The sequence below is a fragment of the Uranotaenia lowii genome, chromosome 3 (assembly GCF_029784155.1).
Source record: "Uranotaenia lowii strain MFRU-FL chromosome 3, ASM2978415v1, whole genome shotgun sequence".
NCBI classification, from domain to species: Eukaryota; Metazoa; Arthropoda; class Insecta; order Diptera; family Culicidae; genus Uranotaenia; species Uranotaenia lowii.
In genome coordinates this window covers 253,061,967-253,079,445 of record NC_073693.1, presented here as the reverse complement: position 1 = coordinate 253,079,445, position 17,479 = coordinate 253,061,967, and the positions used below count along the sequence as shown (strand labels likewise).

Sequence of the window (17,479 nt, the reverse complement as noted above, 5' to 3'; positions counted from 1 at the left end):
ATTTGATTAACTCGATTAACGATAATGATCTCGTTCACTTTAGTGAGTTATTAAATTAAAACAAATAATGGCAAGAAAGCCCCGGGAGCAGCTCAAGCTTTTCCGGACAACCATTGCTGCCTGTTGATGATGATGATGACGATGGCAAGGCGGGAACGATTGGCCGTTGCAACAGGGGTAAAAATGTTTCCAGTTGGAATGAAGAGATATTAACACCGATAATGGTTCCGCGAGAAACCTCAGGAAAAATTGAATTAAATTGTCTCCCGCGGATACAATTTAATGATATCGGTTGTCATCGTGAGTCATTCCAGATCGGCAATTGCAGATATTAAACGAATTGACTGATTTATGATGGCTGCCGAAGGCTGGGAAATTATCTGTGAGCTACTTACGAAATTTGACGAAATCTGCATTCTGCTTTTCCACGCTCTTAAATCGGTGGCACAAAATGGAGCACCGTGAAACGCAATCGCAACCGGTAGGCCCATTCCGTAAATCTTGGGTGCCGCAACGTCAATTGTCCCGGGTGAAGGCAGCTGCCACAGATTGCAAACTTACATCCTCCGGGTGATTGTAAATAAATGTCACTTTGTGTACACGTCTTTGAATACGGAATAAGTGCACATAAATAACCGCGGGAAAGCCCGAGAGTTCCAAGAACAGCAAAAATCTGACATTCGATTGGCGAAAGATGGAACCGATGGATCGAGGGAACATTGGAAGGGTGCATCCAAGCAGGAGAATCAAAAAGGAATAAGAATTTCCGTCGGTATTGAATGTCCCCGGGAACTGACAGGTTTCCAGAAGGTCGTGCTTCAAGCCAGTCAGCCCTTTAACAAGATGGGCCTTAGAAGCGACAATCCAGTTGCTCGGGTTGGGTTTTGGTTTGTCCGTGTCGGTTCGAGGCAGTTACACTGTAATATATCTGATTTTTATTTGATCGGATCAACTCCCAGTCCGTGTGTTCTGCTACTGTCAAGGGTATTCAGGGGTGACATTGCGCGATTAAGGACATTTTTGTTAAACAATGTTAATTTTTTTTTCCAATCGAATGGCTTATGGTCCACAAGTTATGGAACTGCTAAATTCGTTCGCAAATACAATAGCTGCTGAGAGAATCCATTCCACTTTCTCTTGAATTCCATCATGTAACTTCAATAGAATTAATTGCTCCAACAAACCCCACAACTAACAATTTATTAGGATTTGATGCGTGTTTGTTCTGATTCATTATGATTTCAAGAACGAGTCTCAATTTATTAGCTAGAAACAATTGTATCATTAATCCGCCTTCCGACCAGATGTTATCGGAAAATATTGTTCGTTTTTCCGGTTTTGTGTGAACGAGTGTTATTCTTTTGTTTTTTTTTTTGTCGAAATATAACTAATCGAAAAGCGAACGAAGTTTTTTAGCGGTTAGGCTGGCGCGAGTTTGTTTTTGGTATGCTGCCCAAGTAACAACTTTAGCTTGATTATGGTCAGCACAACTTCGTTAGAGCTATAGCAATATTCATAAAAAGCCATAGCGCATTCTATACATCAACAGAACTCTTATTAATCTAAAATCTGTCCCTGTTCTAGAAACGTCATCATGACTTATTATTAAATCTTTGGCTTAATAAATATGCTGCAAAATTTCGAACACTTAAAGCGTTTATAAACCTATTATAAAACATGTTAGCAATTTTTGTTTTATCGATTCTGTGAGTTCTTTGAGTTTTTTTTTATATTTTTTAGCAACCATGATGGTTGATGAATGATGGTTGTATTATTGAGATATGAATTGTTTAAATTAATAACAAAAAAGCAATGTTTTAACCATATTATGAGTCAGTCAAGATTTTAGGTTAAATGTGTATGAAATAGTATTTCAAAATAAATGCGCATCATCTAATTTTTAAAATAAGGAAATTTTAATATAATGTTGTTTTTATGTAAAAAAATAGAATTAAAAATATTAAACAAAAAATATTTTTGAATAAATAAAATTGATAAAATGATATTATGACATCGCAAATCTAATTAAATTGATAGAAAATAGGCTAAAACAATATTTTCAAATATTTAGCTTTGTGAATCCATCAACATGGAGTCATTTTGTGCCCTTCGATTTTGCAACCAGCATGGCGTTAGTCAACTGAATGACTTTATAATGATCAGAAAAATGACAAAACAAATTCATAACGGTTTTATGAGACCCATATAAATAGCTTACATTTAACGTTTCTCTCGCAAGCCAACCAATTACTTGCTTATGATGCGTTTCTTATTTCTGAGTTTTTGATCATTAGTACAGTAAATGAGAACAGACTTTTTTAATGAAATAAATAAGCGACTGGCTTAGAATGTCTGGTGGAATGATACCATGAGTTGAAGTCGAATTTCGTTGTCTGACGCTATCTTGAAATTCAAAATGGCGGCTTCCGCTTATGTTTTTAATGCTCTTACTCACTCAAAATACCATGAAACCCTACAATATGGGTAGTGGGTAGAATGACTAAACTAGAAGTAGTTGAATTTCGTTATCTGACGCCATCTTGAAATTCAAGATGGTGGCTCCTGAATAACTCTTAAAGGCTGTAAACGACTAAATATCACATGAAACCCCCACGTTATGGGTATTGGATGAAAGGACTGAACGAGTTGAAGTCAAATTTCACTATCTTCTCAGCATTAAAATGATAAATCAAGTCATTAAAAACGTTATTGCGAATCGTAATTCCAACTAACGCAAGTAAAAGGTCGTATGAATCGTCACTCGAAGTCGGATTAAATGGTTTAAATCGGATATGATGAAAAGTCTGCCATGTTTGCAGATTTTAAAGACGATTTCTTTTTTTTTTCTCCCGCGTGGATCAAATAAGAGAACAGCTTCGTTGTTCTCTCTGCGACCTTCAGTGCAACCAGATTGCTAAAAATCAGATGGTGTATTTACAAGAATTGCCCAATGACAGAGGCAGCAAATATTGTCGCTGGCAACGGTTACGTTAAGAGAAAAAACTTGTGCTCCCTATCATTATTTCAGTATGTATGAATATTGTGTCGAATATCGTCCAAATCGTATACCTACTCTTATCGCTTCAGCCAGAAGTTGAAAATATGTATGTACATATATTGTCTCCGCTTTGGTAGGTATTTTTACATCTTGATCGAGATCTGTCACCTAATTTTATTACTGTTTTAAAATCAAGCTCTGCGTGCCTTTATGAAACATGCAAAAAAAAGATTGGATCAAACTTCTTGGTTTATGTTTTGTTGGAGTTTTAATAGAGCATTCAGAACTTTTTCTAAACAACTGAAACTGTATATTCAGTAAAAGTTTCATAAGCACTTCCAGAAAAACCTGAAAACAAATGGAATCAAGAATCTAAGCATTTTTCATGACTATAATAAGACTGTTATAAAACTAGCTGCATATAAAATGTAATATTAAAATCATAAAAAAAACTTCAAATGTTAGTTTGCTCTGTGTAACTTGGGCAGACTTTACAAACTTATTAAGCGACGTTCAAAGCTATTTACAGAATTCAAAGCGGTTGAGAAATAATGTTTTGCTATTTCGGGATAGACCACTGCGACCAGTTGTTAATTTTTTTTTGTAGCTCTAACCCACGTTATTTCTTTTTACTACATATACAGGGTGACAATAAAGTTCCTGTACTTTTATATAAATACTTCACAACCTAGAACTTTTCTACAATCATATCGAATCAACCAAACAATAGTAAAATTTATCGAACTCTCGGCTATCAGGTTGAACCGAAAATAATACAAGACTAGCTTCAAACATCTTTTGTATACTTCATACATTTTTGAAACATGCCTTCGACGCTGCTCGTTACTACCACTCTTCACAGTGCTTTCTTCACCATGCCAAGATTTTCAGCAGGAGGGTCAGCAAAACATTTAACAACCTAAAAAAACCCATCTTTCTCATGGCCCATTTTAACCATCAAGTCATGACCGAAATATTGGAGGTCTCAATGATCAATGACATAATGGAACAATCTTTGTTTACCGAAACAATCATTCATAGCATGCTTTCAATTAAAAAAAAACTTAAACGAACGACAAGTGAGGAAAAAATGAGTCACTAGTCACAATTTTTTAACTCATGACTATTCAAGTATACCAGCCTTCCAAACTCACAGGTCTATACTAAAGAGACTACATACAAAGAGGCGCAGTCTGATCCCTTTTGGAATAAAAAGCTTGCAACCCTGCTGTAGGGCTGCCTTTAAGACTGCTTAGTTTTGTTCGATTGGAATGACACTCACGGGAAATCGAAAATTCCAATCGTTACATTTTGTCTCTTTGTTCACTATAGGCTTGTTAGTCTATACCTTAAAGAACATCCCAAGTAATTCATCGTGTTGGAAAAACTTTCAGCTTCACGAAAAGGTACCGGAAATGGCCCTGACGGGTCTTGCAACTATCTGCAACTATCTGAAGGAAATATTGAGGTCGTGGGAGGGGTTGTTTATTTTATTTTCCTAGTATTCCGTCTCGGGTGAATTGTGAAGGAATATTGTTCATCTGGTTACCGCCAACATTTACTACACTTTTCAACATCAATGGCTTCTAAAAACTTAATGTTCACAGATAATCATAATCATAGGTAAGCAAACATTTAAAAAGGTATATCGCAAGAACAACAGAATTATTTAATCAAATATACAAGATGAGAAGAATCAATTAAACTGACCAAAATATATTTACGAATTAACTAAACAACTATCTATTCCATTCAACTTTTTTTTGGGCAAAGATTAGCGTAAATGAATGATAGAAAATCATCCAATATCAACATGTTTACTATAGTTATTAAAAATGTCATAAAAGTCGATTTGAATTAACGTTTCTATAACGATTTCATGATTGACGTAGTCAGAAAAATTTGTGGTTTCACCAGTTATTTTATATTTTACAAAAACATGCATTTTCCACCCTTCAAACTTAGTTTTTAGTGAAAAACCAATTTAAAACGTTTGAAAATTTATAGTTTTTGTTATAATTGTGATGTCATAACGAATAAAGTTGCAATTGCAGTAATTTTTGGCTTTGTTCGAATTGAAATTTACATTTTTTTTTTGTCAAAAATGTTTTAAAGAAAAAGCATACGGGTGTTTTATACATTTAGGGGTAAAAAAAATCTACTCCTAGTTTAAATCATAAAAATTAATATTTGGATGGATGAAATTTTGAAATTAATGATTCGCATTTTGATGCATTGTAACCCATACTAGTAACTGAATAATAAAAATATTTATTAAAAAAAATTGGTGATTGTCTGAAAAATATTTTAACACCAACAGTGTTGGTATAAAACTTAGTTAACTAGAAATGGGACACTTTCGTTTGCTGATAGGTCATTTTCTGGTTATTGAACATACACAATTTTAACAGCATTTTGTTGCCTGTAAAAGCATTCTTCGAACTTTTATTAAATTTAACGATTTAAGAAAAAAAAACAAAAAAAAATATTTTACACAGTTTCCTTTAAAATCCTTCAATAAAAAATCGACAGCTGGCAAAATCGATGATTATTCATAAACGGTTTAAGAAAATAGTTAGGTACCTTTTTTAGGGCGAATTGTACAGATTTGTTTAGCTCAATTCAGATCAATTTCTCCTCGCTACGAGGTAAGCTTCACCCCGCTACAAAGACAGTTTTACCTCGTAGAGGTAGAAGTACCTTTTTTGGATTAATGTACCTTTTTTCTCGATGAATTGTACCTTTTTACCTTCACCTTGCTACGAGGTGAGCTTTATCTTTTCTAGATTAACCTCTTTTCTAGGTGAATTCCAGCTTTTTTGTCAACCAGATAAGGTGAACTTTACCTCGTTTTGAAGTAAGTTTCACCTCGACGAAGTAAAAGTTACGTTTCTAGATTTCACGAGTATTTACCTTTCTATCTCGGTAAATTTTACCATTTTCATATTTTCCGTGTGATTGTAGCCCATATATGTGGGTGGATGGCAGTGAGTTATATTTTTCTAAGCTGATGCAAGAGAATGCACACTATTGCACGTCCGAGAGAAAAAATAAAAAGGAGAATAATCATAGCTATCGTCGCGACGCGTCGTTGTCACTGAGCTTGATTTATCCTACACTGGAAATTAAAAATAACTAAAATTTCAAAACCCCCATCCCTCAAACTTGATTACAATATTGACAGCTTAAGTTTGTGAAAAATCACAGCTTTTCAATATGCCAAACTTGCCCTACAAGCGGAGACCTGATTTTTAGGAGATTTTTAATGTTGGCAAATCTGATTTGACCACCTCTGGCAGATCTACGTTTGGGAGGTAAGTTCAAAGTGAAGAACTGTTTTGTTAAGAGATAATTTTCATTCTGCTTCAGTGTCACTTCAGGTATGGGTTTGATTCCCGTACCCACTGTGTTTTATGTTTCCATTTTATTGCGGTAACAGGTTTTTGGGGCCGTCAATAGCCAAAACTGTAGGGAAAGATTTTAATTCGGGTTGGTGGGAAAGTCCTCAAGTTTGGGTATTTTCAAGGTACAGAGTAGGAACAATGCGTTGCAAAAATTGTCAGTAGTGACGATACTTTTGTCATGGTAACTATGTTTACGAAGAAAAAACTTTACTACTACCTTTGCAACGTTTCTTTCTCATCACCTCTCTTTCGACCACATTGGGTGGATGGATATATTCAAAGGAACTTAGGCTGTAAGTACTTGGAGATCCTATACTAGATATGTATGTACTCTCAGTGCTACCGGTAAAAAACTTCAACTTCAATCACTTGTGCAGGGGTGTCATCACAGCAAAGTAAAAGTAGTAACGCGGGGTAACACCAACAGGAGAAAACTTATTTTTTGAAAACATCAAAGAAATAATATTGGCCAGTAACATTCCACACATGGAATTTTCCATACTTATGTATCGGAAAAGTTTATGCCATTTTTCCTAACAGCCTGAAAGTACCGTTCGAGAACGGTCGATAAAAAATCACGCTCAGAGGCGTAATAAGTGAAAAAGCATTTTTCGATACCAGCGACGTTGGCATTCCATCTGGCTGAAAACCTTTCGAAGCATCCAAAGAAATCAGCACTTTCGTAACCTTCTAAAAACAATTGTTCGCCATTTTTCTGAAATAAATTGTCATACGAACCTTGAGAAAAACTAACTAAACACACCATACTTATTAATTTTCGATTTCATGCCCACTGGCTTAGAAAACTTGAAGGCTATCCTCTACGCCACAGGCTGCTGCATTTACGAAAACTCAGCTTATCCATCACTTTGATTTTTTCTTCCTCAAGCACTAACTGTCGGATCAGCGCCAAATTGAGAACAGTTTTTCATAAAGTTTTTACGTGAATGAGCCATTCAGAGTTACATTAACCTCACATAGAATACACAAGATCGCTTTATATTTGGTGGATCACTGGATTTTCACGTAAATCAAATTTGTCTGTGTTTTGACAGCATTCAACTTTGTGAATTCAACGTAAGGATCAAGCGAATTTTTATTAGCACGAAAGTGCTTCACGTAAACCAAGCAAAAATTCACGGTATGAGTGAGGCTACGTGAAGATCGAGGTGAATTTAATGTTTCTTTTTCGGCTGAGTGTAGCTACAATAATACAAAACTAGTTGAATATCAAAACCTCGTATCGTAAATCTAATGCTAGCGTTGGAACACATTTCATTTCTTTTGACTATGAAAGTTGAGTTAAAAAAAAAAATGTCGATCAAAATTAAACATTATACTTTCATCATGTTTGATGAATACTTAAGCGACAATTTATTTTAATGATGCCTTTTAGCGATTCGAATTGACATGTTTTGAGTATGGTATCTGCTTACCTTAACAAATTATTGCTTCATAACACCCACGTTATACGGAAGCTTTTGACTTAATACAAAACGCCTTCACAAGTGACTTCCGTGAGAGTACACTTATCGAAGCCAGCCAGCCAGCAAACTGTTATAAATAATTCAAAAATCACACAACTTGAACAGTCAACAGTTTTCAATTTAATTTCCATACAAACGGGACAAAATTTATTGGTTGATTGTTTTCTCCCTCGCTGAGACGACAGACGAGACGGAGCTGTGTTCCAGGTCCAATGATACCTACATTCATGTTTTGGAAAGATGCTGCATGATCGGATTGAGATTCGGCTCAACCAACTTTGTGCGCCTCAGATTTTGCGATTGGAGGGAGACAGGTCCAGGTTGACAATATTGTAGCAGCCCATCAGCAGGCCTAGTTGGTACCGTAAGCAAAAGAAGTTGAGATCCTACGCAGATTGTAAATCACCCAAACGGTGCTTCTTCTTAAATGTTCTGATACTTCATGCTAAATTTAAGAATATAAGAGACTTATATCTTAAAAACGTTTCTTCTTCTGTCGTTACAGGTTACCGGGAGAGCGCATTTGCGTATGCAGTGGCCGCAGCAGGTGTCACGCACAGTGTTGCCAGGGCTTGTGCTCAGGGACGATTGATATCGTGTGGCTGCGATCCAGCCGTTAATCGGAAAGGGATGAGCAAGTCGCTGCGGGAAAGTTTGGAGAAGGAAAAGCTACGATTTCTGGATGCCATTAATGAGAATAGCATCCTCGTTGATGATAATCTTAAGAAGCTGAGGAACAAACAGGCCAGCCGCTGGAAATGGGGAGGCTGCTCGCATAATATGGCTTTCGGGGTGGAATTTTCAGAACTATTTCTGGACACCCGGGAGAAGGGAGGGGACATCCAGTCGCAAATCAACTTACACAACAATCATGCTGGAAGGAGGGTAAGTTTTATGTTACCGTTTCTAGAATTAAATTTATATAGATTGTATCTCATTGCAGGCCGTCTCCAACAATATGCAGGTCCGCTGCAAGTGCCACGGAATGTCCGGCAGTTGTCAGCTGAAGACGTGCTGGAAATCGGCGCCCGACTTCCGGGTCGTGGGCAAAGTGCTGAAACAACAGTACCGTAGGGCGGTGCTCGTTGATCAGTCCAACTTCGGCAACGGTCCTCCGATGATCGTGTATCACAAACCAAAGAAGCGGAAGCACGCCAAGAATGTGCGGCCACCTCGACGCATCAAGGACAAGCAACAGCAACAACAACAGCAGCAGAAACGACAACTGATGGAAAATCAGAAGCCACAGATGATGCCGATTAGCCGAGCCAATCGGAAGATGGAAAATGCTCTGTTCTACTACCAAAGATCGCCGAACTTCTGTGAGCGGGATCAGGTGTCTGATATTCCAGGTAAGATGGACCACAATAAAGTAAATTTTAAATTGAATTATAAATGATTTTTAATTCGTTTTAGGAACTGTTGGACGACGATGTAACAGAACCAGCAGTGGCAGCGAAGGTTGCGCGTCAATGTGCTGCGGTCGAGGCTACAATCTGATCCGCGAAAAGCGAGTCGATCGATGTAATTGTAAATTCCACTGGTGCTGCTACGTGGAGTGCGACGATTGCGAAATCGAAGAGTGGATCAGCGTTTGTAATTAGGCAAAAATGAGCGCTTTGTCGGTCAGCTTAGGTTGAACAATACCAATCCTCATGTTCATCGGTCAGTAAATTCGATGTTAACTTCGAAGAATAGAAAACACATTGAACCCGCTTTCGCTAGAAGCGTTCCAACTATGGAGCTAGATACTTTAAAGAGCTAGAAGCATTAAAACCAGTTGACAGTAATGAATGTTTGAATTGGAACAATTGAATTTCAATCAGAACTTATAACATGCCATAGCAGTATTACTAGAAAATCAAAGTATATTAGCGCAGACTCCGAAACAACTCTATGAATCTATTTGTTCTAGCCTTACATTTTTCATAATTAGGTATTCTGTACATTCATAGACGGCGATCACGAATGGCATGATTGCACCACTTTCATTTGTGTATACCACTTTAGGTTACAACCTCAATAACGAGGGTCCTACTTAAGTTTATTTGATAGGTGTATTTATTTGTTTCTCAGTACCTGTAAATAAAGTGAGGTTGTACCTTTCCTTTAATGTTAAGAGAACATAACTATAAACAGATTGTTTTTCCCGCCTTTACTGCCTTCACCTACTCCCATTTAGATAAATCTGTAACTGTATACATCGATTCATTATTTATAAATGAATGTACCGATATGTGAATCATTATGGTGGTCAATTACTGACAGGAAACAATCCGAATTTTCCTATTCTTTTTTTTCCAGTACATACACTGCATTTTGAATCGAACTTTCTCAACCCTCAAGTGCATACGAGCCCATATACGTCCTAGATGATTTTTTTCACATATTCTAACTAATTTTTAACACATTTTATCTTTAGTCAGTACTTTAAAAGACTTCAAACCAAACAAAAATGACAAAAATGACAAAAATGACAAAAATGACAAAAATGACAAAAATGACAAAAATGACAAAAATGACAAAAATGACAAAAATGACAAAAATGACAAAAATGACAAAAATGACAAAAATGACAAAAATGACAAAAATGACAAAAATGACAAAAATGACAAAAATGACAAAAATGACAAAAATGACAAAAATGACAAAAATGACAAAAATGACAAAAATGACAAAAATGACAAAAATGACAAAAATGACAAAAATGACAAAAATGACAAAAATGACAAAAATGACAAAAATGACAAAAATGACAAAAATGACAAAAATGACAAAAATGACAAAAATGACAAAAATGACAAAAATGACAAAAATGACAAAAATGACAAAAATGACAAAAATGACAAAAATGACAAAAATGACAAAAATGACAAAAATGACAAAAATGACAAAAATGACAAAAATGACAAAAATGACAAAAATGACAAAAATGACAAAAATGACAAAAATGACAAAAATGACAAAAATGACAAAAATGACAAAAATGACAAAAATGACAAAAATGACAAAAATGACAAAAATGACAAAAATGACAAAAATGACAAAAATGACAAAAATGACAAAAATGACAAAAATGACAAAAATGACAAAAATGACAAAAATGACAAAAATGACAAAAATGACAAAAATGACAAAAATGACAAAAATGACAAAAATGACAAAAATGACAAAAATGACAAAAATGACAAAAATGACAAAAATGACAAAAATGACAAAAATGACAAAAATGACAAAAATGACAAAAATGACAAAAATGACAAAAATGACAAAAATGACAAAAATGACAAAAATGACAAAAATGACAAAATTGACAAAAATGACAAAAATGACAAAAATGACAAAAATGACAAAAATGACAAAAATGACAAAAATGTCAAAAATGACAAAAATGACAAAAATGACAAAAATGACAAAAATGACAAAAATGACAAAAATGACAAAAATGACAAAAATGACAAAAATGACAAAAATGACAAAAATGACAAAAATGACAAAAATGACAAAAATGACAACAATGACAAAAATGACAAAAATGACAAAAATGACAAAAATGACAAAAATGACAAAAATGACAAAAATGACAAAAATGACAAAAATGACAAAAATGACAAAAATGACAAAAATGACAAAAATGACAAAAATGACAAAAATGACAAAAATGACAAAAATGACAAAAATGACAAAAATGACAAAAATGACAAAAATGACAAAAATGACAAAAATGACAAAAATGGCAAAAATGGCAAAAATGACAAAAATGACAAAAATGACAAAAATGACAAAAATGACAAAAATTACAAAAATTACAAAAATAACAAAAATTACAAAAATTACAAAAATTACAAAAATAACAATAATAACAAAAAAGACAAAAAAAAATCATTGAGAAAACCATTCTTATAAATCGACTTTTAGTAAGCTTTTTTTTTCAGTGAAGAATTTCCACTTATTTTTATTATCAATTATTCCAATCGAAGGTCTTATTTCTTTGAAATCTACACTGAAAAAATAACCAATATGATTTAAAAAAAAAATCATGAAAAAGTTGTTGTTTGAAAAACTTTTACCCATAAATATGCACAAACTGCAATGTATAGTTGACTTGTTCTTACCTGGATTAGGAAAAAAATCATCAAATTCTGAGATGGCATTTTTTGGGACATTGAGTTTTTCTCAGTGTAGGATTTCAAAAAAAATCAATTTTTTTTTTTCTAAAATTTCAATCAGTTTTCCAAAACTCTCTAATGAGCGTGTAGAAATTGTAATTTTCGATCTAAAAATGTTTATAAATTTTTGCTTGAAAAGTTTGGCCCTTTTCAAATGTTAGTCTGGGCCTCTTTCTATTTTTGGGAAAACTTAATGTGCTAAGTTGCATTACTAGGTAAGATCTTTATGTCCACAAAGTTTCATCGAATTCTAAGCGGGTCATGCCAACTTCGTTCCATCTATAACAGCTACATTACGCCGAAATTTAGGTTAAACTTTATTATCTACCTATTTTGTAGAATCCGTTGAGTGAAAATCTGGTTCTTAACAGGGCCCAGCAAACATTTGAGGAGGTATATCGCAGGAGCAACAGAATTATTCAAAAAATTATATCAAATGAACAGATTGTATTAAACTTACCAAAATAGCATATAGCTACAAAAGTGGAGGCGATATATCTACAATGACAAGATTCCAACGATTTGATTTCCCCAAAGAATGTAAAATAAACGATTTCAAGTTATTTGAGTAAAATAAAAGAAAATTCCCCGGCTGAGATTTAACCTCCAGTCCTCCGAATTCGCAGTCCGGTATCTTACCACGATGCCAACTCATCAGATGATATGATCTAGTGATCAGTCAAAGAAAGGGAGAGATCGGATAGATTCTCAATCGATGGACCTCCCACTTATCGTAAATCAGTTCACCTCAATCGTAAATGTCGAATTAGCATATTCCCAACTTTTTAGAGACATATTTACGAATGGACTAAACTGCTATCCGACTCAACTATTGTTGGGCAAAGCTTGTCGTAAATGAATGATAGAAAGTCACTCAATACCAAGTTGTTTACGATGGTTATTGAAAATGTCTTAATATTAATTTGGATTATCATTTCTATTACGATTTCATGTTAGCTGAGGGATGAATGATCTTCATGGTATCGTTTGACACCAGTTTGTTACAAATAACTGCTCCTATACAAATAATCAAATTTTAACAGAGATATTTTCATTTTCGTTGATGTTGATTCGAATTGAACGAAATAAGTGACAGGATATTAACTTTTCATACAACAAAGATAAACATAAGCTTTTCCTTAGGAGCCTAAAAAAGAAATGCATGAGTAAACTTGTAGGCTTTACAATTTTCAAGCACACCTTTGAAGATCACCGTTGCTCACAACAATGATGAGCTGATAATGATGCAATTGCCTTTCTATGAGCGCAATCACTTGAACAGGAAGGAATTTCACGGTCCTTGACCATGACTTCATGAGCCCATGAACAGCTGCAGATTCCTTCGTTGGCCCGGTGAATGTCATTGACAAGGATTATCTCTTTCGCTGCACATAGAATGCGTACCTTCCTTCAGCATTCCAGTCTGCCCTGACTATACGCCCAAACCGGTCAAGAGTTGATTTGTTTCGGTTCGATTCCAACTCGAGCTATCGGGCAGCTATCAATTACATCAAATCTCGGGATCAGACTATCGGGGATTTTATGCTACCTTTTCAACAAAAATAAACTAACAAAAACAGCTCGATGCGTGAAGCTACAGCTTTCTTTCTGTAAGCCTATTAGGCTCCCATGGGAAAGCATAAAACTGTAGCATAGGACGATGGAAAAGAAGCAAAAGAAACATAGCCATTTGCAACGTTTTTCAGTTACAAATAACTCGTGTCGGACAAAACATGGCTAATCAGTTATAGAAGTGAAGTGTTCATAATTTGAACAAGCCTTTTCAAAATGTATGTCCCAGAAATGGTGTATCAAGTTAAGCTCGACCGTCATAGGACATATCCAGACCGGACAATTTTATGTAAAAACCTGGCAAAATCTGGATGATTGATTTCAAAATTGTCGACCTAAAATACGGACAATGTCCGGGAAAATTTTCTAACAACCCAGAAATTTCTCAACAAAACTCAAAAAACAAAATTGGAAAAAAAAATTTATCATCTCATCGGCAGATTTTAAACCGTATTTTAGGCTTCCAAAAAACCCTTCGTGATTATTTTTATAAAACTTTCTTTAAAAATCTCGTTTTGGAGACATAAAAAAATTTACAACACATTTTTTTTAGTACGATTTGTCAAATAAAGTGAATAAATCTGGGCAAGATCCGATCATTTAGCAATTAAATCCGGGCAATACGGCCTGACCGGACTGGCAATGAATTTTGTATTGAATATCCGGAAAAACCCGGATAAAACTGGACAATCTAAATACCTTAATATAAATACCACCAACCTTTGTTACCGTCAATTGACAACAGAGAGATTTTCGATAAAGAAACCCAAATAACAATTTAAACTCAAATAGACTTTGTAAGCAAATGAAGTCGTTCATTTCACTGAAGCATTGGTTTAATTGTAAGTGAGATTGTATACGATAACGCCTTTTCGAAAACTGGATGAAGGCTATTGAATGGCGTAGTAGATGACACTATTTCAAGGAAATTTTTTTAGAGGTATTTTTTACGATGGCTGTTCGAGCTTGTACGTCTGTTTTCTGTGTTAATAGATAGAGGAGAGTGAGGTAACGTGGGCCATGGGGAAACGTGGGCTACTCTAAAAATCTCAGCTGTGTGTTGAGATAAAAATCTCAATCCAACTGTCATCGTCATCGCTTTGCGTAAGCATGTTTTTCTCTATGTTGTTGAATTATGTAAGCATCATATACTTCTTTTATTTAACTAGCCTAGAAAAATTTACTTACATAATTTAAAAAGCACCCGTATATTGCATCCGTGGGAGACCTAAAGTACATAACAAAAATATTTTAACATGCATAAGATCTTAGTTTTGTCATGTTCTTTCACGTGGGAAAGGATTTTTTTTATGAAACATCAATAGGTCACACAAATGCAACCATTTTGAAAATCATAGCTTGTGGGGAATTGTGGGGTATCTTGGGCCACCTATTTTTATACACATTCAGAACTTAAAATACTCTTTTCCTATCTGCAAAGTTTTCTTATGCCAAATAAAAAGTTATGAAAAATATTTTGTCCATTTTTTCCAGTGCGATAGAGACGAACATAAATCCTATATAAGGAATTTTGCCGAAAAGTTCGTGAGCCAGGTTTTAGGAACTATTCGATCATACAGAACTCTCTTTTTTATTTCCTCATCTGGAATTGCTTTAAATTAATTAAATGAATTATGAAATTTCAGTTTTAGGCTAGGTCAACTCATAAACTTGCACGTTATATAGTCAATTTGGGTTTGGTAGACCACGTTTCCCCACAGTTTTTCAAAATCAATAAAAAATAATAAAATATGCCTAATGATACCTAAAAATTTAGAAAACCTTTTCATTTATTTTTTTCAAATTACCTTTTAAAATAAAGAAGTTATGGAACAAAAAAAAAGTGGCCCATGATACCCCACTCTCCCCTATATTTTAGGAGTTTTCAGCTTATCAAACATTATGTATGATTTTGATATTTTTTTCTACCCGTTAAAAAAATGTTACGGAATTTGCTATGACTGGAATCACATTTTCTTAGCTTTGTCGAAATTTGAATAAATGGCAGTAATTTTCGGTTTTTGCAGAAAGAAGGTGTATAATTAAAAAAAAATCATTCATATTCATCTAGTTCAAACGTCATGTAAAATTACAAGCTAACTGAAAACTTACATTATTGGTGAGGAACTTTATAAATATGCAATTTATAGAAAGCTTCATGTTTACTTAAAATAAATACTTTTTTAGTAAACACTCCAGAATTCACCCGACAATATCCGGCTAAAAGGCAGGTATTATTGAAATTTGAAAATTAATCTAAGAAAGTGTAAAGACATTAAATATCATTCAAAACTAGGAGTTTCTTAGAGCTTTGCTGGATCTAAAAAAATAAAAATGGGCAATCTAGAATACGTACTTCAAACGGATAAGTATACGAATAAATAATGACAATTCTGTGTATGCACCCTCTTTCCGATAATCAATTTTAAGAAAAACAAAAAGAATAGAGAAAGAACTATTGTAGTTGCTTAAATTTGTGCAATCGCATACTGAGTATCTCTATTAAATTTCTATTTCAAATCCTGTATAAGATTTGAAATTCGAATTGAAACTTTTCCAGTTGATAGAACCTCAGTCTTATACTATTGGTTATGAGCTACTTTAATTTTATAATTATCCTCGCTGAAGTAAATATCCAGCATATTAAATGACCGTTTATTCTCAAATTATGTTCATCATAAAAAAAAACATCCTCGAAATTGAATTGCAAATTTCCATGAGTGATTCTTAAAAAATAAATTTCTATTTTTCTTATCTTGTCTTCTTCTAGATTTTAAGACAGAGATTAAATTAATTGAGATTTTCAAGTCTTGTCCAGTTTCATGATTTTTCTGAGTATTGGGAACTCGAGGTAATTTTTGAATGTACTAAACTTATTTAGATTCCTTATCTGATGTTTAAACATCTGTTTTAAACATCTAATCACCATTTGGAATTCGTGTTTTCAACTTTTTTCACTGAAAACAACTTTTTCAGAAAAGCTTCTGTTTTCAATATTTGATCTGATAAGAACCCTTTTCTTAATTGAAAATTGTAATCGCCATTACATTTTGAATTTTTGGCACATTAGGTCAAAAAGTTTCCTGTGTTTTGAATATATAAATTTTGAATAAACATTTTGATCAAAAATTATTACATTTGCAAGTTTTATTTTGGCTCTGTTTGTTACTTTGATTCTCAATTTTGTGTTATTTTTAATTTGTTTCTTTAAACTTGTTTTTTTTTATTAGGGACACTTAACCATCCTTGAACCATTCGTGTCTTAATTTGATTTGAAACTATGATTTGAATTTAAGACTCTGAGTTGTGGTTCTGGATAAAATCTGATTAATGGTTTTTGAATTTTTTTTTCTTGCACTTTTATATCTGTATTTCCTTGGAGTTGAGTTTCTTTGGTTTATTTTTAAAAATATTGGATTCTAAGTCTGAAATGTTTAATTTACTTCTCAAGAGTCGTAGCGACTATTTATTCTGCTTTCGATGAAGAACTTACCATGATACACAATGATGAAATGAAAAACTTTTAATAATTCATCTTAGATTTTTTACAAAACAGAGAATTTAAGTTGGTGATCGAGTTATTAAAAAGATTACGATCTATCTATCTAATAATAGTTTTCATTTTCGATTAGTTGATCAACTGTTTGAGATTTCTTAGATGGCATATGAAAATAAATCGATTCGTAGGGGCCCCCCAAGAATAATAGCCCCGGCCCCCCGATGACTTAATCCGGCCCTGCTGGGGTCTTAAAAGCTTCGTTTTGGTTCAAAACTCATCCATGATTTTTTGCAGATTTTTCAAATAATATTTACATGCGTAAATTTTAATTTTTGAGAAAATTGAATATT

At 34.0% G+C, this 17,479-nt stretch overlaps 1 protein-coding gene across 1 annotated transcript; it reads left to right on the top strand.

Annotated features, from left to right (window-relative positions):
• Positions 1–451: 451 nt before the first annotated feature.
• On the top strand, positions 452–10,077 carry LOC129753294 (protein Wnt-10b-like). Its single transcript, XM_055749095.1, has 5 exons — positions 452–551; positions 623–901; positions 8,395–8,774; positions 8,833–9,241; positions 9,306–10,077. The coding sequence occupies exons 1-5, from the start codon at positions 452–454 to the stop codon at positions 9,491–9,493; spliced, it is 1,356 nt and encodes a 451-aa protein (XP_055605070.1). The 3' UTR covers positions 9,494–10,077.
• The last annotated feature ends 7,402 nt before the right edge of the window (positions 10,078–17,479 follow it).